The sequence below is a fragment of the Pecten maximus genome, chromosome 3, assembly GCF_902652985.1.
Source record: "Pecten maximus chromosome 3, xPecMax1.1, whole genome shotgun sequence".
Classification (NCBI taxonomy): Eukaryota; Metazoa; Mollusca; class Bivalvia; order Pectinida; family Pectinidae; genus Pecten; species Pecten maximus.
In genome coordinates, this window is record NC_047017.1 from 20295984 (window position 1) to 20321274 (window position 25291).

The window sequence follows — 25291 nt, forward strand, 5'->3', positions numbered from 1 at the left end:
TTGTAGTGGGATTGTGATAACATTATCAGAGAAAAATCATAAATTCTAACTATAAGACTTTCGGAGATTAATGATACTAGGTATTGACAGTTTCCCAGGGTCTGTCAAAGATCGGGGAATTCGGGGACATTTAAGATAATGGCAGAACTCTTATAGTACAGACTGGTAAGTATGTCAGCCCATCATCTATTCTCTGGGGCCAGATTGAGGTAAATGTCAACAAATTTTGAATATCTTTCTTTAAAAAATCAATCTATGAAAATATTTCAAGTATTAGAATATATTGTCATGTATATTATAACAGTCAAACTTCATCATCTCAAACTCTGATAACTTGAAGATCCTGCTTTTAATTTGAAAGGAAAATTCTGTTCATGAACCAAATGTTTGAAATTTACAGAAAAATAAGAAGAAAAGTCCTGTTTATCTAATGTTCAGGGTTGCAGTTTTAAACATTTTCCCCGTTCAGCTTTTACCAGAGATGTTTATAAATAAACATGAACATTTTACCACATCATGGTCTCAGCGTCTTGTAATTTTAGAAGAAAGGCGAGAAGTGGCGGTTTGGGGTGAGAAAGGCGAGGTATATAGTAATCTTTAGATTCACTGGGGTGGAAATTTCAGCAAATAAACATACTCTGCCTTTTGATAAGATCCTATAAAAACAGGATACAATAAGCTGCTTTTACCACAGGAGCTGAAATCCAAACAGGACTGCGTGATGGCTATATTTGTCAAGCAAACACAGAGATTGATAAGTAATAGCAGACATTTAATGGAAATTAACTTGATATCCCAATTTATTCTCAATTTAGATTTGGTAAGAAAATTCTTGTCAAGGTTGGTGTGAGTCATAAACAAAATGTTATCTTTAATTTCATTAGAAACCTAAAATTTAAGATGATGTAGAAAAATGTTAAAAAGTCTTGCGTAGAATGCACAGATTTGAGATGGAGATAAATGATAAACTTTATGTTAAAAAAGTGAGTGTGTTTCAGTTGACTGGTATCAGATGCCAATTCTGTACCAAGCTTAACCATATACCGTGTCGCATCCTATCTGATCAAATTTCATTTCATATCTCAAATCAAAATAGAGTTCACACTACGTCAACCTGCATGTGGATGCAGATTTATTTCTCTGCTGTACAATTTGTGTTAGTCATGACTTTTTTGAAATTTTCTGATCTATATGATTGATAGGAAGCACTGGTTTGCCCTGTGAATTAACCTGCAGGCTTCACATCCAGCAAAACATGCCACATTATGTGATAATGGAGTTTTACAGTTTACAAGTTTCCATGTTTTTTTTGCATTCGTTGGTTCGTATTTGTTCTTAATAACAGTCATTAAGTTGTAATAACACAACTTAATTTTCTGATTTTGAACACCCACTGCAAGACCAGCGTTATTTGACAATATCAGCCAGGTTAGATTTGATGGCTATTGATTTTCTATCATGTAATTCTTGTTAGGATCTGTTCATTTTCTATATCAGTATTGTAATAAAATAGCAATTTGAACTCATAGAATTAGACCTGTACAGCTTATTAGTGATGTGCATCAAAGCCAAAGAGAAGGTAATTTGAAGCACATTGAATCACATACAGTTTCTTCATATATCTAATCAAATTTAAATTGATGATAATCATGCAGAAAATAACACTGAACAGTTAGAAAGAACCTTGATTAACCAAATGATATATGAAGCTTTAATATCTTGTACTCTCCAACCAAACCAAAATGTGTAGCTTTATCTTATACTCTCCAACCAGGCCAAAATGTGAAGCTTCATCTTGTACTCTCCAACCAAGCCAAAATGTGAACCTTCCTCTTGTACTCTCCAACCAAGCCAAAATGTGAAGCTTCATCTTGTACTCCCCAACCAAGCCAAAATGTGAAGCTTTATATCTTGTACTCTCCAAATAAACCAAAATGTGAAGCTTTATATCTTGTACTCTCCAAATAAACCAAATTGTGAAGTTTTGTCTTGTACTCTCCAACCAAACCAAAATATGAAGCTTTATCTTAAATTGATCCAAAACCAAATGATTGTGAATTCTAGCTAAGCTACATCTTTTTGTGCACTCATGCTGATCCAAACATGGGAAAGCACATCTCATATCTGGCATACTTTTAATTGCAAATATTTTAAATGAATGTTGTTGTTTTTTAAAAAAAATGAGCATGATGAAAACCTCTGAGCCTTTGAAATTGATTATAAATAAAGATTCATGAAGAAAATGCAATGGTATGATAGAATCGACTATTTTGCATGATATTTTGCAATAAAACAGCATGCTAGTAAAAGAAAAATCAATAACGAGGCACCAAAATAGAATATATTGCAAAATGGTATGAAGTATCTATAGGTCAGTTGGTGCATCAGATACAGAAGAATAAATACCATACAGGGTATCTGGATGTAGAGGAATGGAGATATAGAGTTGAGTATGGGGTCAGAGTGGAGACAGAGGAAACAAATGTATTGAGATATAGAGTTGAGTATGGGGTCAGAGTGGAGACAGAGGAAACACAAATGTATTGCGATATAGAGTTGAGTATGGGGTCAGAGTGGTGACAGAGGAAACACAAATGTATTGAGATATGGAGTTGAGTATGGGTATGAATTAAGTGTGAGACTATGACAATGGAATTATGATATAGAATTAAGTACAGGGAAATATGAGCTAAAATGTTTATAATTGTCTCTTGTAGGGTATGAGTTAACAACATGACTGTTTACATGTACAAGTAATGGCTGCACAAATAATTTGTGGTTCTGGATTATTAACATACAAAAAGTTGTAAACATTTTAATATATGTAAATAACACCGGGTAATAAACAATCAGCGAGCTGTGACAACATTGGTGTAAAGTGCATGTCGTTTTAAGATTCAGTAATACAATGTAGTTGGAGTGTTGCCAACGGTATATGGAATTGCTACAGAGAATTGTAGAAAAGGTGTAATATCTCTGACACTTCTAAGATAGGTTAGACAGGATGGTGTCCATGAGACTTCTATAGGTTGGACAGGATGGTGTCCATGAGACTTCTATAGGTTGGACAGGATGGTGTCCATGAGACTTCTATAGGTTGGACAGGATGGTGTCCATGAGACTTCTATAGGTTGGACAGGATGGTGTCCATGAGACTTCTATAGGTTGGACAGGATGGTGTCCATGAGACTTCTATAGGTTGGACAGGATGGTGTCCATGAGACTTCTATAGGTTGGACAGGATGGTGTCCATGAGATTTCTATAGGTTGTACAAGATGGTGTCCATGAGACTTCTATAGGTTGGACAGGATGGTGTCCATGAGACTTCTATAGGTTGGACAGGATGGTGTCCATGAGACTTCTATAGGTTGTACAAGATGGTGTCCATGAGACTTCTATAGGTTGGACAGGATGGTGTCCACGAGACTTCTATAGGTTGGACAGGATGGTGTCCATGAGACTTCTATAGGTTGGACAGGATGGTGTCCATGAGACGTCTATAGGTTGGACAGGATGGTGTCCATGAGACTTCTATAGGTTGGACAGGATGGTGTCCATGAGACGTCTATAGGTTGGACAGGATGGTGTCCATGAGACTTCTATAGGTTGGACAGGATGGTGTCCATGAGACTTCTATAGGTTGGACAGGATGGTGTCCACGAGACTTCTATAGGTTGGACAGGATGGTAGGTTGGACAGGATGGTGTCCATGAGACTTCTATAGGTTGGACAGCATGGTAGGTTGGACAGGATGGTGTCCATGAGACTTCTATAGGTTGGACAGGATGGTGTCCACGAGACTTCTATAGGTTGGACAGGATGGTAGGATGGACAGGATGGTGTCCATGAGACTTCTATAGGTTGGACAGGATGGTGTCCATTAGACTTCTATAGGTTGGACAGGATGGTGTCCATGAGACTTCTATAGGTTGGACAGGATGGTGTCCATGAGACTTCTATAGGTTGGACAGGATGGTGTCCATGAGATTTCTATAAGTTGTACAAGATGGTGTCCATGACACTTCTGAGATAGGGAGGTGATTGCAGGAAGAATGTGGTGTTCTAGCTATATGGATTGCATATACTGAAGTTCAGTATAAGGGCAGATTGTCATGGCTATGAACATGAGGTCAGTCTGTTGCTTGGGGCAAAGTATACAGTGTACAAGGAAAAGTTCTCAGAAATGTGGTGGTGGTAGTAATACACCAAATATTGAACCCTGATTGACCCTCATTATATAAACACACAAATATTTACAGTTAAACACCTTTTTAACCCCCCCCCCCCCCCCCCCCCCCCCCCCCAAAAAGAATATATTTAAGAAATAGACAAATTGTAGTTGCATGTGTTTCAAAATCCCACCAAAATTATTTGAGTGTAATTGGATGAGCTCTACTTCAAATCCAAGGGTTTTGCTTTTACCTTGCCCATGTAAAGTCGTATACATATCCACAACCATATGTAATAAATACTGAACAGTCAAGTTGAAAAATATTAAAAAGTTCTGAATTTCTTTTGTACTGAAAAAATGATTGTAATTCTTTTTGTTATATCCTCAAAAATCAGCCAGAATATGTCAAAGTTTTACTTGCCAAGGAGTTGTCAAAGGAACACAACGTTCCTTTTAAATAATATATCAGCTGACTGTTTGATGTTTTACCTGTAAATGTGTCTGTTTTTGGCGGGTCTACTTCAGAACAGAATTGGTGCATTGTACATCTTAACTCAAGACTATTATTATCTCTGACCTGTTTGACCGTCACATTAATATGACATAAAAAGTGAAATAAAAGTGAAGGTCCTACATACAGACACCCACTAGGAAGCTCCCGACATCAATATTTATATATTATAAGGTACACACACAGGAGAGTGTTTACTGTTGTTTACCTGAGTTTATTGTTGTTTACCTGATCTTTAATACCTAACATGGACACATCTATCCTAGTATTACTAATCCTTGTGGGCTTTGATGTACCACGTCAAGGACTTTAAATCCCTGTTAGGAAACACTAAATTTCAAGTGGTGCTATCACTATTAGCCCCTGATCAAACACACGTATTACAGTAATAACGGCTGTGAGTCATTCTCTTTGGTCTTACCAATCGTATTGCTATTATTTATGTAAATTTTTCTCAACAGCATCTTTAAATAAATGTTTTTTAAAACTTTTCATTGAATCCCACTTTGAACAAGAGGATACGCCCTTTAGATTTTTTGTGAAGCATTTTTTGTTTGTTTTTTGGTCATTGACTTTTGAAATGTTGTACTTTATCAATGAGATTTTTGGCTTTATGAAATTAAAAAGAACTTAATAGTAATAAAAAAAAAATTTTGCCTAATATCATAGAACTGTTCTTATTTTGTGGTGTCACATTGTTAAAGGGTTGACAGATTATGCAGTATATAGTTGTGATATTGGTGAAACAATAATTAATTTTAAGTTTCCTACACTAACATATCAATCTTTTAAAGTGAATTTTCAGTCTCAGAAATTAATTTTATTTAAGCAATAAATAAATTCAAATTGTTATTTCGTTGTGAGCATGTATATCTCATTATGTCCCGTTATGATGCTCCCTCGAGGCAGACTGACGATGATTTCACACGTGAACAATCTGTCAACAGACTCGTCTCCGAGGCTCAGACTTGTTAGAAGACATTACGAGATGTGATCCAGTCTTGCCTGTTTTATGATCCAACGAACCGTGGGTGTTGAACTTTAATTCACTCCGAAGTTCATTCTTATGTACTTTCTCTGCCATTGTAGTGAAATGACGACTGAATAGAACTGGTAATTGACCGTCCAAACATACTACAGTATATGTAATAGGTATTTATGGAGGGCTGGACAAGGTGACATCACTGGTCAAGAGGTTAGGTTTATTGACAAGAGGTTTAACTGACCGAGGTGTATTTATATGGTCACAATTCAATCAGAAAACTTGTAAGTGGTCTTTTAGAGAAACTTGTAAAGGGGTGTATAATTCACGTAAAGACAAGACAGATTGAACAGGTAAACACATACCTGTGACCATCTGATACAGGTAGATAACCAGGCAATATGCTGGACAATAGGACAGGTGTATAGGTTTAGTGGACTCACAACAATCGATAACAACTAGATAATAGTCATTGTGTAAGATAGGCACAGCTCGGACTCAGCTTTAACTCAGAACCAGTGACCGAGGGCGACCCCTTCGTGATATCACCCGTTAACTGGTGAACCAATGCTGCAGAAATAAATAGTTGTGTTATAGTCTGGAAGGATACACATATGATTTCCTAGTTGTATATAAGCAGAATGTTGTGATAATTTTATTTTGTGGTTGATTATATGGTGTATCTATAGTAGTGAATGGTGAATGAGAAGTCACATTTGTTTATTGGAATCATTGTTGACATTTTTCACTTAAATACATGCACAGGTATGTAAATCATGTTGAATTAAATGTATTGTATGTTCTGCCATCGATGATACTTGGATAAATGCATAAGCTCTACAAAACAAAAAACAAAACAAAAACAACATCACATCATCAGTTTTAATTGATATATATCTTTTTAATTAAAAAATGTATGAAACTTTCTTTTACCTTATAAATTACGTCAGAAATGCAATTTTTGTATGTTGAATATTGGTAGGTTATTATTATCGGACTGAGGTTAATGATTTGGGGAGGGGGGGGGGGGAGGGGGATGATTGTTAATATCATTATAACAATGGAAACAAAACAATGGGAGGGTTTGTTTTTTTTTAAATTCATTTATTCAACTATATATCTATAGTTGTTTCCCTTAAAACTGGACATATATTTTTCATGTGAATATCATAAATCCTATGAGTTTTAAAATTCAGCTAACTTTAGAATACTGTAGTGGTATATGTGCAACTATTGATAATTTAATCAAATGTTTTATAGAAATGACCTGCAATTGAATTTTCTCTGGAGACTAACATGTTAAGGTATTGTGTAGGTATATATAGGACAATGTGTGTACACCTGATGATATATGTATACAGTACAGGTGTGCATATACACCTGGATTATTGCAATCAGTAGGTGTTAACATGTAACATGTATACAGATTTTATCATGAACCTGTACTGGAAAAAAATGAATGTACAGTATCTTTTCAAAAGGCTGTCTTTTTGTTTGTTTTGTTAACTTGAAATAAATAAACAAAGTTTCGTAGGCAAACCTGTATGCATATAGTACACATATAGCAAGGTACATCAATACATATTTCCACAGGCGAAACTGCATATATTATGTAAGTAGTCCCTGAAACGTATCAATATAAGGCTGTCATTACAAGTTTCCACAGACCAATGTATCAGAATGAGGCACGTTACAAATTTCCATAAACTTACCTGAATAAAGCCGGTGTATATTAGACAGCTAGTCCTAGAATTATACCAATGTATTTCAATTTACCTGTCGAAGTATTACAGAATGTAAATCCTAAATATGACTGTATCCCTAAAAAAACTATCAGGTAAATTAATAAAAATCTCAGGTAAGCTGCCGTTGTGAAATAACCGGCTTGTATACATCCAGGGTTGGATTTCAGATTTGTTGTTCAGATGACAATATCGTATTGTAGCTACTTGTGTAAACAACAACTGTTGTTGCCTAAAATCCTGGAATTATCAGCTGATTAGCCTGGGGGTAAGTTTATGTATTAATGGAAACATAAAAGATAATGGATGGTTATGACAATCGATGTTTAAAGGCACTTAAGAACTCTGATTTAAACCGTGCCTCATTTATACATGTTATATATATACAGTACATACATATTATTTTTGTTTCCGGCTCAAAAAATGATGTGTTAGAGTTTAATGAAATTTTAATTGCATCAGAAGTGTATTGCTGTCTCTATACATAGTAAATTTTATTGAAATGGCGTCTGGTCATTAGTCATACAGGTAAGTGGCTCCCCCGCCCCTTAAACGTGTGGCCCCCTTATACGTGTGGCGGGGCCAATCCAGCACCATCAGGACGCCTCTCACCTGTAGGTCAGTAACTGAGCACAGATATAGGATTTACAGCCTTATGGGGCCTTCAAAACATTACAAATCCAGGTAATAATACTAGGCAGGGCTTGCTACGTTTCTTATTGGTCAATACAATTCGAGGTTTCACAGGTAATGCTGCTAATCAATCAACAGCATGCATGTCAGGTAAAGCACAGGTAGAATGCTCGTTACTATGGATTTTATTTACCTTTGCATTTTTCACCTGTCCAAAGTTTATTCTGGTTAGCGTCACTCATACCGTATGCTGTGCGACTGTTGACAATTATTCATATACATGTGTCGAGGAATATTTTAGTTGAATATATTGTGACAAGGTTTTGGTATATTTGAGATAAACTACAATATGGATATCTTCTTTGGCTATCATTCAGGATAATATTGATTTTGTGAGTGATTAATTGTGAGAATTTACCCAGTGGACGATCTCTTGATACCTTTGTACTGAACAAGTAAGTAATCATTATCGCTATATAGCTAATAACAGGATGTAGACACGTACATATTTTTATCATGAAATGAGGAATTCAACTTTGATAGAAAAAAAAATTTCTTGGATTAATTTTGTAGCATTTTCAAAAATACATGAAGTTATTGGCACCTTTCTTGATTTTTTCAAGAAACATTACCAAGAGTGATGAAATTTAGCAAATTTCTCTAAAATTTTAGCCTTTTCATATTAATCATATAATAAGCTTCATGCATCTATCAGACTGTCATAGATGATAAATAAACTACATGTAATGGATTATTTGTTATAAAATAGATACCCCTGGATTTAGCAAAAACCTGCCTATTGAGACAATCTTTTACGACTCTCTGCAGAACAAATTAGATACACAGAATTCTGAAGAGTACATAATTTACAGGCCCCATTGGCCTTTTATCAAAGTTTAAGGGTACATTAATTGCATCAATACACTTGAAACTGTAAGGAGTAATTGGGTGAGGCTGAGATATTACTTCATTAATCCTGTAAATTATCCATTAAAACAGATGGCGCAAGAAGACGCCCTGACATACCGAAGCTCCAAAACACTTGATTGTCCTCGAAAGTAATTTTGAGTTTTATTGACTCTGTGAATTGTAATGTAATTTCCTGTCTGTGGATGAACTGGTTAATTAGGTTTAAATACTCGGTGTTTACACGTAGAGGGATGCCTGGTCCTGCTCTCTATTTGGATATATCTTCATCTAAGTGTTCAGTTCCATCAAACTGTTGGTTTTCTTAAATGGATATACCAGGTAGGCTAATCGACTTAATACAAGGTAGAGTAATTAAGCGATCGTTTTCCATTATTTTGATAATTATACTATTGAAGGATGCTGGTTACATATCATCTGTAACACATGTTTTCTCAGTGTTCTGATTGTCTAAGTCGAACTTGTGTCAAAACACTTCATGTCCGAAATCAACAATGGAAGACAGTTAGATTCATTGCCTTTGTGTGTAAATGAGAAAATATTATTGATACTAGGAAAATTTGATTTATTGCGCATCTCTATTTACGCGGAATATCCATCTGCTGTACTTTATTGAACTTGTTGCTTTTTCCTGAGGGGTACGTAGAATACGGCAACCATATGTGTGCCACTTGTACAGGGGAAACCCCACATCTGTTTGTACTCTTATCAGCTCCCTGTTGCACTGGGTCGTTCAAATTTAGCATTGAAGTGACACTCTGAAATCTTTTTTTTAGTATTGATCTGCTTCTGCTCGACTTGAGTTGTAACCTTATAACATACTAGATAAAGAGATCGGATTATGCCTATGGCTTTTAAAGCATACTTGTTAACTGTTCTAATGAAACTGTGCGGAATGATCTTAAATGTTTAAAAATGACATTCGGTGACCCATATTGAACAAATAAATAGTGTTAAATGCTGTTGTGTAAGTTTTTTGTGCAATGACTTGGTATCTTGAAATACAATTATTTCAGCCAGGAAAAATTGATGAGCAGTAATATCTTGTTTATAAATTGGAATGAAAAAGAAGATTCATTCTTTCTACAGAACAGCTGAATCGGAATAAATTGATCTTCCACAATCCTACTGGCAGATGTAAATATCTTTTCTGCTGTTTGTGGAATGTTACCGTAGGTTTTTGCAGCACACAAGGGGCGCAGATGGCTGAAACCAGGAGCCATTGCCAAGCTATAATGTGTGTTGAGTCCTATGTTAATCTGTTTTGGTCTTGGGGAAGCTCCCCCTGACCAGTTCATCCAATAGATCCTCATGGCCAAAGATAAAAAATCTCTCCCAATGATTTCTCCCGGTTGACATGTCACACCGATGGGAATTTGTAAGTCATATATGTGTATACAAGTGTGGATTTTGTAGTCTTCCTGGTAAAACTCCAGACAACATGTTTCCTAGTGAAGGGAGATATTAAAACTCTTCACAAAAACTGGAGGGGGTTCTGCCGCAACGCCAGCTCTCAGAAGCTAGACATATGTGGCTGCCAGGGGGACAATAACTTCTGTGGTTGATGTCAACATGACAGCTCTCTCAGAGATAATTTTCCACTTTGACCTGACACCGGGTCTTCATTCAGTGGGTAAGGTAGTCATTTCCAAAAGCTGAGTCACAAGATGTTGGTGGAAACCACTGAGAAGCAGTGTATAGAGTTTGACTACAAAGTAACTCTGAGAAGAGTCACATTGTCATATCTTCAAGTTCTCAGTGAAATTTCAATATTTGTTGATTCACTTGATGCGATACACGGAATATATCCAGAAGCCGGTGTTGTTATGACCTCTGCTGAAAAAATAAATTTCATTCCTTAAATGAAAAAAAAAGTTTAGATCTTCCTTTTGCTATTTAATGAAACAGAAAAAAAAACAAAAAAACTAACTAACAAAAATCTGTTCGTCTTAGATTGAAATTATTCCTGAAATATGTTAATGACCAAATTTTCCTGTTTCATGTGCACTGCTAATGAAAGCAGAGAATGGTTATACTGTAGATAGGGTAATGTTGAGAGATCTACAGTAGTGGATAGCTAGAAACTTACACAGATAAGGTCATATGTTCCTACTGTAGTAGAGATATCACCGATAGTTAATACCGTAATTATTGTAACACAACCTCCACAGCTGTAAGATAGGCTTAGAGGATTAAAGTGATTATAACACCAACCCCAGCCCTTTAGACCTTGATGGTGATCCGTTAATGTTAAAATGTCTAATGCCGCACTTAAACACTGTTGAACAAGTATTAAAGGTAATCATACACTATTTGCTGATAAGGTTGTACTCAAGAGCTCCGACAATGACACACAACGCTCCGACAATGACAGATAACGCAAGCCTTCAAAATAGAGGACATTTATTGCATTCACTAATATATACATTTCACTGATCTGAGATTTTCATAGTAAACTGATCATACAGACTGTACCATACCTACACAGAATCCCAATTAATTTTCCTTTGTCATTAACAATTCATGACAATGTTTGTTGTTGGTATATTTTATCACTAATTGACCGGGCTGTTACGGATTAAAAACTGAACTGAATCCTGAACTGACTTCGGTCTGTATAGATATTAAAGTGGCCGACCCACCCACACAAAGATCTAGACATCCGAGGATCAGGACCATACACATCCGGGACACTACCTCAGTCACAAGACTTTCGATGCTGTATGCCTAGTCATTATTATTTGATCAGAGTTTCTTTATTTATGATGGAAATACTGAAATTGTTAACGACTAAGTCATTAGGGAATTGAGGCTTGTGTCTTTAATGATGGGTTCAGGGTTAGTGTCCTGTGTAATTTATCGAGACCCTCCGCTTCCTCACCTTTCCAGGTACGGAGTTCATCTCTCTCACCTGTCCAAGTATGGCGTTAGTCTTGTTACCTTTCCTGAAAGGCAGGAGCAGTTTTATTACTGGGCCATTTGTGATAATGCCATTCAAATCAGCCCATACCTAATGTACACCATTAAACTTTAATGGATTATATTAGATCCACGGACAATGTTATTACTCAGTTGATCATTGTCCGTTTTTATTGTGATGTATGGTCTAGAGTTCATCAGGATTTCTCCTGTTGTGTACGAAGTGAGATTTCCTTTTGATATTTCAAGGTGTCACTGTGTAGGGAACTTACTCTTTTTTTTTTTTTGGAAAATGAGATTCGCTTTAAATATTTTTAGCTGTAAGATGTTTGAAAAATAATTTAAAATATTTCCATTTTACTGAATTGTTTCTTAACCATACCAGCATGAGTATGGGGTTTTGGAATGATAATGTAAAATGATATTTCACCAGGGACTCCAGAAGACAATTTAAAATAATTGAAATTGGAGCTCCGTGATATTTTGAAGAAATTTCAGCAGTTAAAATTTCTCCACACACAAAATATTTGAGGTACAATAAATGTAATGCAAGGAAAAGTGATATTTTATAGTGACAGTTCATGAGGGCTGTCAAACATTGATTTATTTCTCACGAAAAGTAAGTGAAGATCAGAAACAATGTGTTTGGTGATGAGTGACTACAACAAATTCTGCTCTGTATTCAGAGGATTTATAATCATGAGTGAAGAATTATTTTAATGGAATTTTGTTTCAGGGTCTCTTAATAGGATTTGAATAATATTGTGTTATGAATGGAACACTTGCTTAATGCCAGGCTGTCTAGGATTAAGAGACAAGATTAGTCTTTATCAGCCCTTATCACAGAGTCACAGTTAATCCAGTGATTACAATGTCATTAACAGTGTTATAATGTTTAAAAAGCCTGTGGATAGTATAGCTGATTATAGCCAGTAATGTACAAAGTGCATTTTTTATAGTGACAAGACTAGAGAATGGCCGAGATATAGCTCAATGAATTTAGAGGTGACATTTTTAGAATTCAGAAAGAATTTGGAATAATGAAATCTGTTTAATATCATTTCTGCTTTAAATACCAGGGTGTCATTAGAAGCAAAGAAAAATTGGTGGGAGGGGCTGGGTAACATGGAAGTTGAGATTATCAGAAATCCTAGAAAACCAGGCCAATTGATTTTCTGTGTATGCTGTGCTGTATTTACAAATTACAGGGTGATGGAATGTGGGTTGTCTGTTGCTCAGTTCCTTTGTTCTACGATGGTAATGATTATAGAGAACCTGATATTTTGTCTGCTGTATCCCCTCAGGCTCCAGTTAAAGGCAGGTCCGTCTCGTGTCCTCTATTATTACAGGCATGTCTGTCTCGTGTCCTAAATTCAAATTTGTTGCGTGTCAGTCAAATCAAGGTCAATTTTGATGAAGAATCACTCAATTTTTTTTTTTTTGAATTTCCTTTTATTGCCCTGAATTTTTGATGATTTTTGTTGCAGTGATGGCTTTTGTAATATTTGAATCTGTTTTTTCTTTCATTGTAATATTGATCAGATTGGAAATATTAAGGATGTGGGTATGCAGGTGTCTTTGGTTGGATTGTGTACTTTGGTTCAGTTGTGGTAGAGACAGATTTTACTGGCGGGGTTATACTGTTCTTCACAATATAATCCCACCTGTTCAGTCAAAATGTTGGTCCCGACATTGACTTTTAATTCTTACAGGATACAGCGCAAAGATACAGTCAATCATTTTAACACAATTACATTCAATTAGATACAAAGAGAAAGTATGCTTGTCGCGTCATTTTGATCATGACATACCAGCGTACCTGTAATTTAATTTATCTTGACAATTGCTAATCCATAATGACTGTTCAATGCCAGAATGGGTTTTCCAGTTGAAGGATCAAGGAAACTAACTTCAGCATCTCTTTATGTCTTTCCAGGTTCTACAGCGTGATATCGAGTCTCATTCGAGGAACGTCAATGCAGTGCTGAAGCTCAGCGAGCACCTCCAGGATGAAGCTACTGATGAACGGGTGTTGGACCACAACCGTCTGTACCTGGAGCGCAGCGCCAACACACTCCAGCAACGTTGGCACTCCGCTTGGCTCCTCTCTCTAGAGGCTCAATGTAGACTGGAAAATGACTTGAAAACAAAAAAGGTTTGCACTTGACTCAGTCATCCATTAATGTAGTTAGCCTCTCGTGGCTGTGAGCTTCACGTCCCGTTAGCTATATACAACATTTACTCAGGGTACATCAGTGTTCCTAGGATTTCCACTTCACATGTCTATCAAATCCATCCATCCCACCTTGTTCTGAATCAGTGTCAAATCTTAAGAACCCCTCAACAAATTGGGTTCATATTTACACCATAGTATCATGGCACCAAATTCTACACTTGTATATTATATTATAACATTATGGCGGTCTGTGGTCAAAGTTAAAGGGTCCTAAGTCGATTTGATTGAGAAGTTACTTTTGTTTACTCATTGTTGTCTCCAATTCTTCTGCAGGATTTATGCTGGGTATTTTATAAAAGTGGTTCCTTTGTTCTAGTTTAAATGGTTTTACTAAAAATAATAAAGTCCTTTTTTATTTTGTATTCCTCAAAATTCTATGCAGACAGCTTCAACGCAAATTCTGCTTTAGCATTGAAGGATGGTTGACTCCAGAACTGAAAGAAAAATATTGTCTTGACCAGTTTGTTCTGCTGAACATTTATCATTATATTGGTCAACCTTGGTATACTGAATTAGTGTTCCTATAAAATACACCCACTGGTAATTCATCATACCTAACATTCTGACTGCTATCTAGGTAATACATTGTGTTTGGTGATGTCCACAACTTTACTGCCTAATCATAACAATGCTTTCAAAGTGACATTGTCTGCTGGGAAAATTGGCCTTTAAACTTCATTCTGACATCATGTATTTATAGAAAGGTACTGAAGGAGACGCATGTAATTACTGCGCACCGGTCTTCTTGTTCCAAGAAAAATGTTCCAGATGAAGCCGGAAATGTGTCTCCTGGGAAATGGACAATTTGTCTTCCAAACTATGTAACATAGAATGTCTACACAAACTAAATGAGTTAGGCAATTTTATAAATTGTTACCATTCAGATGTCTTTGGGATCTCCAAACCAAATTTTCAGCCAGTTGTTTCTGTAAAACACAAAATATGTTTTATAACCAGATATGGAAAAGCAACAATTATGAATGGAGCATAGAAAGTCAATAAAATCTGTGATAGATCTACTCTCATTGGCTCTGGTGATAGATATAATCTCATAGGCTCGGGTCCTTCAGATGGTGGAGATGGGTTGGGCTGTAATGAATTGGACAATAGGAATATCCCAGAATTTTACTTGATCTTGAACAGCACATGTTTTACCAGAGAGCTTCCTTATATATATATGTAGAATCTGTTTAATAGATGTATTATCTCTAGAATGGGCATGGCTTTACAATGAAAATGTTGGATTATGTAAAATTGGTACAGACAGGCGATGAATGAACCTAAAATTAACCATACAAAATGCTAAACAGTTTATATTGAAATTTCTTACATTGGGATACAACTACCTGGGAATATAAAGTTTAGCCTTAAGCTTTAAATCATATTTATTTTACAACAATTGCGAAACAAATTATATCAACTTATATTAATTAATTGCTCTTAATGGCCCTAATGGAAGCGCGTGAGGGGTCTTACTGTGGGAGGAAACTGGAGTACCCGGGGAAAACCCACATGTTTGGGGATGGTGACGCTATACCTTTTCACGGCTATTGGGAAATTGAACCCCGAGCTGCCTAGGTGAAATTAAGGCAAGTGTGTTACCACTGTGTCGCCTGACCACCCAAGTTTCAATACTTCAGCACTTCGAATAGGTATTTTATTCTTTGTTTTACTAAATATTGCCCTTCTTTAATGTTTATTATTGATAACCCTGATGGTGGTAGTTTTCTGTTAGCTGCAACCAAACAAATTATTTATGAGAGCTAAAGGTAATTAACTTCTTTTCTAGTTGAATAATCCTACTTTCGTTAATGTTGATCAATATACTATGCCAAAAAGGAGGGGAAAACTGCCTTGGTGTTTTTTGTGTCGATGATGAGACGGTACCAATTCCCAATTGAAATTATTTCACATTTAAGGCCAATTCCCAAAATTTGCAGTTAACTCTTCTAATCTTTTTTTCCAATTCACCAATTTAAAAAAAAACTGCATACCAAACCAGTGAAAACAAAATTCTTGCAGTCAACATTTCCAGTCGACAGAATGTTCTTACTTACAACACATGAATGAATAGTTTATGAATGGCTATCAATTTATTGCAAATAAAACATCTCCTAAAGCTGTGGACTCCATTTCATAGGTATTGATATCAAAGGTCGTCTAAGGTCAACGTACAGGTGATTCCAGCTTTGTTCTAGGAACATCAAATCTCCATAAACGTTATCCTTGGTTGACCACGAATGTTCCTGCCTTGTTCGGACCATCTCTGGTCACGTGACTTGTCTTTGATCCGGGAATAGTCAATAGTATTGGTCACGTGATCAGGCTTTGATCAACAAGTGTAACATGTTTTTTCGTGATTGTCGATAAAGATACGAGTGTTGATGCTCTAAGTCAATATATATTTAGTACAGTTTGAAGGTCACTGATCGGGAATAACATAAATATGTTCGTAGTAGCCGGTTTAGAATTGGATCTCATTTGGTAATTAATGTGTGATACTTGCTTTGTTGCTTCAAGTAGCCTTATCTGTTCAGTAGCTGGTGAAAGTCACAAATGATAAGCTGAAGTGCCATAGAGTAGGTTTTTGATTACTACAATTCCAAAATGTTAAGAAATTAATAAATACTTTTTGAAAATCAGGTGAAGAGGCTGGTTTTATTAGGAGGAATTTTTGAACCTGAATTTTGATGTTAAGAGTACAAGAAGCTGTACAATAACAATAAGTAGCATTATATATACGGTATGTATGGAAAATGGAAAAAAAATGTACATAAATTATATGAAGATATTCAGAAGTAATGTAAATAACAAGCAATAATTAATTATTGTAATATGCAAGATGGATATTTGTATAGAAATAGGCGTTGATGTAGTCTATATCATAACTTTGATAATTGGCTGCCAAGACTATGATAGACTGACTACCTGTTCCTATTAGTTGATGTGAAGAATAATTGTCTGTGGCTGCATCTAAAAATATATTATCTCCTTTATTTTAACTTATCCAACAAGGAGATAAAAAATCAAGACTTACTTCTTCTTTAAAGATTCAAAATTCTTGAGACAGGGGTCATTTCTAGAGCTATAGTGTTAACCGTTGCTGTCAAAAACTCCTCATAAAAAGACACTTGGTACACAAACTTTTCCTAAAAATGCTAACTCACATCTCTAGTTGTTTACTTTGGAAGTAAAGGTTAAGATATACAGGGTACATGCATTATACTGTTCTGTTTTGTCAACTATTGAATTGTTCTATGATTTATGAACAAAAATTCTTCAAATATATTAAAAGGAAACAAGAACAGCTGCTGTTTTATTAACAGATTTTATCTGTAGATAAATGTATGTTCATTGAAGTAGATGAACAGCACCTTTGGGAGTTCATTATTTTGACTGCATTATCATACATTTTCCATTAACGCTGAATATGAACAACAGTGTTGCTCTAGAGAATTATAAATTGTACAAAAACTACTTTAGTTTATGGCCAGGTATTTGACATGTATTTGCTAATGTTATGTACCATAAACATGTAGTTAATAGGCCATCGAATGGCTATAAATCGACCAATTGCATGTCACCTCACTAATGAAACTGACCAATGATTGGGGCGGTACTACCTGACAAAGAACATAATTCTTGTTTGAACGATGTTGTCCGAGGTGTCAGTGTATATTTCTCGTCGTTCTGTGTTCACTACATAAATATTTCATCAATAACGCCATTTAGAGTGAATAAAAACATGACTGGATCAAAGAAACGTTTGCATGCTGTGGATGTCCACTATATGTTTTGGCTGTGAGGACAGCAGAGTAATTTGGATGTTTGTGTTTTATGTATTGGCCAAGCGAAACATCAGTTGTGGAAGACGTTCTTATATGGGACCTTTAAGCTCGTATCTAGGTAGGTTTCTTCAGGGCTTCTGTGTAATTATTTTCTGTTTTTCAATATAATTGCTGAAAATATTTTTAGTTGATTTTGTTTCATCTAAATGATACATTCACAAACAATACAGAAAGCAATGCTTAAGAATATATATCTTTAAATGTCTTAAATCAAATTATGTTTTTTTAATCAAAATACATAAATTTGGCCATCAGGAAGTTGTATATTAAACTTTCTAAAACTTAATTTGTTGTAAAATATTTCATTGGTCCCATTTAAAATAGCTTAACTTAAGAATAAATCATTTATAACCAGACATATCTTTCCCATATCTAATATGTACATAAAAGAAGAGTGATAAATCACATCCTATTCCTTTATGCATTTCTAAATAGACTAGTTACTGCGTAGGATGGGTGTCAGATGTTTCATTTGTTATACATTATGAAGAATTACAGACCTAAAATATTGTAAAAAAAAAAAAAAAAAAAATTGTAATCATTGATTAAATTTTTCTTAGATCAAATACCTGAGTACAGAGTTTTCAGGTAGGAGGACCAAAGTCTCGCGTATGTTTGAACATTGATAGATGCAGCTCTGCACGTAGGCAATACAGCATATCGGCTAGCTGAAGACTCGGCTGCATGGATTGTAAAAGTTAAGGATAAGCCTGCATTACAGAGATGGAGGAACATTATACAACTTGAGATTTACGTAATCAGTGAGTTAGAGTGCTGATAACACAAGGCTTCCTCGGACAGATCGATCTGAGGATCTGTTGACATAACACTTCACGATAAAAATAGGCATCAAATAAATAACAGTGATATTATTTCAGGAAAAGTCAATAATTCAAGTATAATGCTGAAAAATACAGGTTGGGAAAATAGTCTTATACTAAAATTGTTTACTTGAAGCATCTAAAATGGATTTATAGAGAGATTTATGGATTTATTGAGAGATTTCAGAATTTTTACTCTGAACATTTTCAATCCTCAGGTAGGTAATTTTTCTAAGGCATTGTGAAAATGTTCCATTTATTAGCGTTTACCCTAAAACATGTAAACAAAAACATGGATTGTCTTTTGATGCAAATAGAAAATGTAACCTATGTTTATAGATATTTGCTCTCCAATATAGTGATATGATGAACTACTTTATTTTTTAACTGATTTCGATAAAAAAAGACAATAAAATGAATGAGTTTGTGTTTTTGGAAACCAAAAATCCATGGGAGAGTGGCATTCTGGTCCCTCAGATATGTTTTCAGTAATGTTTTCTTGAAATGAAGATACTATCGGTCAAAGGACTCTATAGAATGGCCTGTCTTTGTGTTTTATTTCATCTGCCAAATGCCAATGGAGATTACTCCAAACTCATTCTAAAAGAATGAACGCCATAAGATTGCACTGTATCACTCTCCGTTGTGATTGATCGCCTGTTTGTCTCTCAGAGGAGTTTTACATGTATTTCCAGTTATCTTGGAAGATTTGTGGCTAGAATTGAGAAGAAATAAAATACAAATTGACATCAAATGTTTATTCATTTAAAATTGACTGCAGACCCACTGTTTCCTGGTACTAGCCGACTTTGAGGTCTAGAGTCGATTCATTCCGCCATGTTGATCTATTGAGGTATAGAAATCAGCCGTGGTTAACGAAGAACACTGACATGTATCGAAACTGAAATTCAAGGCTGATCAAGATTTACAGCCTGGAAGTTAATTCTCACTCACACAGACAAGGAGGGTATAGGCAGTCTAGTATCTGAAATAGAAGGTTATTCACACTTAATTGGATAATCGATGAATTTTGGGGGTATATACCTAGAGATGTCGTACACTGAACTTTACACATAGAAACCTGTGTCTTAGTGTTATAACCTGTGGGGTTGACAATTTGGTACTTTCATTCTGTTGCACAGACATTTAGGATAATCCTGGGGCTCCAATAAAGATCTCTTTCACTGATTTATATAGGGATGTGTTCGTGCCTGGAATCTCAAAATATTTAAATGATGTTTCTCACTCTATAGAAAGTGATTTTGAGGATTTTGCAGGGAAATAAAAAAAAAAAAAAACATCCTGGAGTAAATGGTATTTTCTTTCTTTATACAATTCGCAGTTTTTCATAAATTGGTGATGTACTTTAGAAAGGACTGAAATTGTGATAATGATAATAGTTGTTTTCTTTTTGAATCAGTCAGAATTCTGTTGCCATATATTTGAAACAGATTATATTACATTTATCTGACAATATGCCCATGTCTGGTAATAAGCCCACCTATGTGGTGGCAACTTTGCAGTTTCTATCATTGTCCAGCAATAAGCATTTTCCCTGTATTATAACTGAAATGATAGCCCCTTGGGTTACGATGAATAAATCCTGCTAGTCATGATGATGTTAAACTGTATTGTGGGAGTAGTCCTACAATTGTCTACAGCTAATTTACTGGTAAATGACCTCTATAGGAAGGTCAGCCTGCTGTCATTCCTGAGATGACCCTTATAGGAAGTGCCTAGATATGCAGACATAAGATTCTGTACATCCTGCATTATTTAGATCCGTCTGATCAATAATTCCCAGCCCTGAGCATACACTGTGGTAGAGATGAGATAACACCAGACTATTTCTAGTTTCACAGGGATTATCAGGGTCCCCAGTAGGATTATGTATAGAATTGTCTAATTAGCGATCAATGATGGCGATTTCCTGATAATTTGGATGCAATTCTCCATTAGTTTCTATGGCAATCTTTCATCTCCCGTTCACAGGTTTTGGCGGGAGTCTTAACACTCTCTAATTACGACCGCTGTATCTATGTCATGTCGTAACGACATCACGCAACAACATTCTCTGTGATAATTAGTTGTGGAAATGAAAACGCATGCCAGTGCTAACAACAAGACAATGGGATTGGGTACCGTGTAGTGGCTTTCCATGGTTTTGTGTTGTGTAGGCTAATTTTCCCAGGCTGGTGAAGATTTCGTCTCTCTGAGCTATTGTCATTAGGGTCAGCGATTCCTAGCTCCATGGTATTGATCATCTAGACTGTTAGAGAAATCTTTGTGATATAATGGTCAGTACGTGATTTCCGGCCGTCAGCTGACCACGTCAGATTGTAGTTAATTAGTGCAAGCTTATCCTGAGTTTTTCTGGTGTTGTCATATTGTCAATACATTACAACATGTACTACAACTAATATAGGCCACACATATATAAAAACTGATTACACGGTTAATTTCCTGGTGGTTTTGTGTCATGAGGATTCTGTGGAATCCATACAACAGTAGTCTTATCTACTATCATTTTATAACTACAGCCAAAATAATCACAAGATTCTGAAACCAAAATTGTGCAAATTGATATTTTATTCACAAGTTTGAAAAATTATGTGTATAAAATAAAAAATGTATTTTGGTTGAATCTGTTACAGCTATAATTGGTATTATGCTGGTTAGTTTGTGTAAATCTGTATATAAAAAACGGGGTATTTTCTGTGTTTGACTCAAATTTACAAAAGGGATATGGAGTATCATTTAAAACCTAGTTTCTCTTCCTGATAAAGTAAATAATTTTCACTCATCTCTAAACTTCACTACGTGGTTCTTCTCTTATGAAAGTACTTGAAAAGTGAGCAAATAAAAAAGAAATAATGGAGTTATCATATATTGAAGGATCTTTGTGTGTTGACGGAGGATGTCGACACATCATTTACAGTCTAGAAAATCATTACTAGTCTCTGTTATTCTTCTATCAAAATATTTTAAATGATTATTTAGTTCTATGGTATTCAAATTTACATACAGATAATTACTGCATTATTTAACAGAGTCGTTAAACAGAACATTATGTGTTGTAATGGATCACCCAGCTGATCGAGTATTTGACGATCCTGTCTGACAGTCCCAGATTAGGTGTTTTTTCTCTTTATGGTTTCCACCCATCAAGTCAAACATAGAACTGACTTTGTATCCGAATTAGTGAACATTTGGCATTGTTTACTCTACTGTGTTTTTAATCTATTAACAGGATTAGGCCATACTAGCTGTTTTATTAAACAATGTTCGGATAAAAGAATATTGAAGTGATCATCCATTGTGCTTTGTCTATTGAACCATTATGTTGGATGAAATTTTTAATTAATTTCTGAATTTATAGTTACATTGTGAGAATATCTTGCATAGGTCCATTGGAACAAGGTAGTAGTACGTGGTAGAATATAGGTCCGTTGGAACAAGGTAGTAGTACGTGGTAGAATATAGGTCCGTTGGAACAAGGTAGTAGTACGTGGTAGAATATAGGTCCGTTGGAACAAGGTAGTAGTACGTGGTAGAATATAGGTCCATTGGAACAAGGTAGTAGTACGTGGTAGAATATAGGTCCGTTGGAACAAGGTAGTAGTACGTGGTAGAATATAGGTCCGTTGGAACAAGGTAGTAGTACGTGGTAGAATATAGGTCCGTTGGAACAAGGTAGTAGTACGTGGTAGAATATAGGTCCGTTGGAACAAGGTAGTAGTACGTGGTAGAATATAGGTCCGTTGGAACAAGGTAGTAGTACGTGGTAGAAAAAAATGATCGTATCCTGCTGTTTCTTCTATAATTGTATACTATTGCAGAAAAATTTGGGGACACTAGATCCATCATATGTATCCAACTTACGATTGTAGATGTAGAATAGTTTTGAGAGGACACTAGAACTCAAATGTTGTCTGTAACGTAACTACCTCTTCAGGTTTTGTTTGTAACGTAACTACGTACCTCTTCAGGTTTTGTTTGTAACCAATTTCTGTTTCGTTTTCCAGGTTACATTTCCGTCCCCAATACTTGGCAGCAAATGGACCGCAGATCTGCTCAGCTTTGATGGTGACCTCTTGGGTGGCAATGTGAGCGGGGCCGGCTTTGACGACAGCTTTGGCCTCCCATTACGCCAGGCAGACGTTGCTGAGTCGCCTCTTTTAGACGATAGTAGCTTTGCCCTTGACCGTAGTAGCTTTGTGCTTGACCAGAGCTCCGAGAACCAGAGTGGGAAGGACAGTGCTGTGGTGAGTGAGGTGGAGGGTAAGATGTCCTCAGAGTACAGCGACTCTGATCTGGACATGTTAAAACACCATCGCCTCAAGTCCGACTCTCGGGACATTGGTTACAGCAGTGGAACGACTGAGTCACTTGGCCACATCAGCACAGAAAGTGACTGTGAGGACATCAAGAAACTTATTGCTGGAGCGGAGCGTCTTGTTACACCTGAAAGATCAGGTGTTGGAAATAAACCTCGCAAGCAGGACAACTCTTGTGATGCGAGTAGCGAGGAAAGTGATGGCGGATCGGATGTGTACTCCACCGCCAGTGACGATGGTGGTAACAATCATGAAGCCATGTTTGACAGTGTTCTGGGACTGGATTACAATTCTGATGCTTCGCTACCTCAGAATCTTCCAGCATTCCATAATACAGTGAAACTTCGTCAGCGGAGATGTAGGAAAGACCGACCCTGGAGTGCTATACAGCTTACAGACATCGGAGATGACTTTGATATATCATCATTGTCTCGATCAGAGACAGCCATTGATCGTCTTAGTTATGGAAGTGAGCACCTGTCCGCCAACAGTAAATTGACTGGCTCTGCAGCTACCTTTCCCCGTGCTGGAGCGAAGCGCAAACTGTATGAGTCTAGTCAGACAAGTCCACCCGAAGGGAGTGTTTTTGACTCAAGTGAGTCAGAAACAGAGAGCTCAGGTGAGTTTGTACGCTGGGAGTAAAAATAGATTTTTCATAAATTTTGATTCCAAATTCCAAATGAAGTTTATCTTAGAAAACAAGAATTAAGGTCATGTAATACTGTTAACAATGATTTGGTCCAGAATATGAATTTTTACTGTTTGATGCAGTCCTGAATTATGTGTTTGTTTATTACAGCCTGTTCTGATGATTATGAAACAGCACACAGTGACATCCTGGTGTCGGATGAGGATGACGGTCTCAACAGTACAGCATCTGTCTCAGAACCTGCCTGGGATAACTACCACCAGGTATACACTGCTCTGGACTCTACCACATCTCACCACACAGTTTTACATTACAGAGTCTGATATTGTCACACATCACAACACATAATATGACCTTGTCACACTTTTAACACAAAAAAAGACTTTACTGTGTGTCACATCAACACACAGGGTCTGACCTTGTCACTATACAACACACAGGGTCTGACGTTGTAACTATACAACACACAGGGTCTGACCTTGTCACTATACCACACACAGGGTCTGACCTTGTCACTATACAACACACAGGGTCTGACCTTGTCACTATACAACAAACAGGGTCTGACCTTGTCACTATACAACACACATGTTGACCTTGTCACTCTTCAACACACAGGGTCTGACCTTGTCACTATACAACACACATGTTGACCTGGTCACACCTCTCCAAACCAGTAGGGATTAGTCATACCTCTCCACACCAGTAGGAATTAGTCACACCTCTCCACACCAGTAGGGATTAGTCACACCTCTCCACACCAGTAGGGATCAGTCACACCTCTCCACACCAGTAGGGATTAGTTACACCTCTCCACACCAGTAGGGATCAGTCACACCTCTCCACACCAGTAGGGATTAGTCACACCTCTCCACACCAGTAGGGATTAGTCACACCTCTCCACACCAGTAGGGATCAGTCACACCTCTCCACACCAGTAGGGATTAGTCACACCTCTCCACACCAGTAGGGATCAGTCACACCTCTCCACACCAGTAGGGATTAGTCACACCTCTCCACACCAGTAGGGATCAGTCACACCTCTCCACACCAGTAGGGATCAGTCACACCTCTCCACACCAGTAGGGATCAGTCACACCTCTCCACACCAGTAGGGATCAGTCACACCTCTCCACACCAGTAGGGATTAGTCACACCTCTCAACACCAGTAGGGATCAGTCACACCTCTCCACACCAGTAGGGATTAGTCACACCTCTCCACACCAGTAGGGATTAGTCACACCTCTCAACACCAGTAGGAATTAGTCACACCTCTCCACATCAGTAGGGATCAGTCACACCTCTCCACACCAGTAGGGATCAGTCACACCTCTCCACACCAGTAGGGATTAGTCACACCTCTTCACACCAGTAGGGATTAGTCACACCTCTCCACACCAGTAGGGATCAGTCACACCTCTCCACACCAGTAGGGATTAGTCACACCTCTCCACAACAGTAGGAATAGTCATACCCCTCCACACCAGTAGGGATTAGTTTACACAGCATCTGT

The 25291-nt window shown here is 36.7% G+C and overlaps 1 protein-coding gene across 2 annotated transcripts in view; it reads left to right on the plus strand.

The window, feature by feature from the left end:
- Window positions 1–25291, plus strand: part of LOC117323518 — a 101890-nt gene that overhangs the window by 62899 nt on the left and 13700 nt on the right. For both annotated transcript variants that reach the window (XM_033878781.1, XM_033878782.1), the window contains 3 exons: window positions 13823–14041; window positions 22817–23747; window positions 23928–24040. In XM_033878781.1, the coding sequence (XP_033734672.1) occupies window positions 13823–14041; window positions 22817–23747; window positions 23928–24040 (1263 nt within the window). The remainder of the gene's footprint in view (window positions 1–13822; window positions 14042–22816; window positions 23748–23927; window positions 24041–25291) is intronic.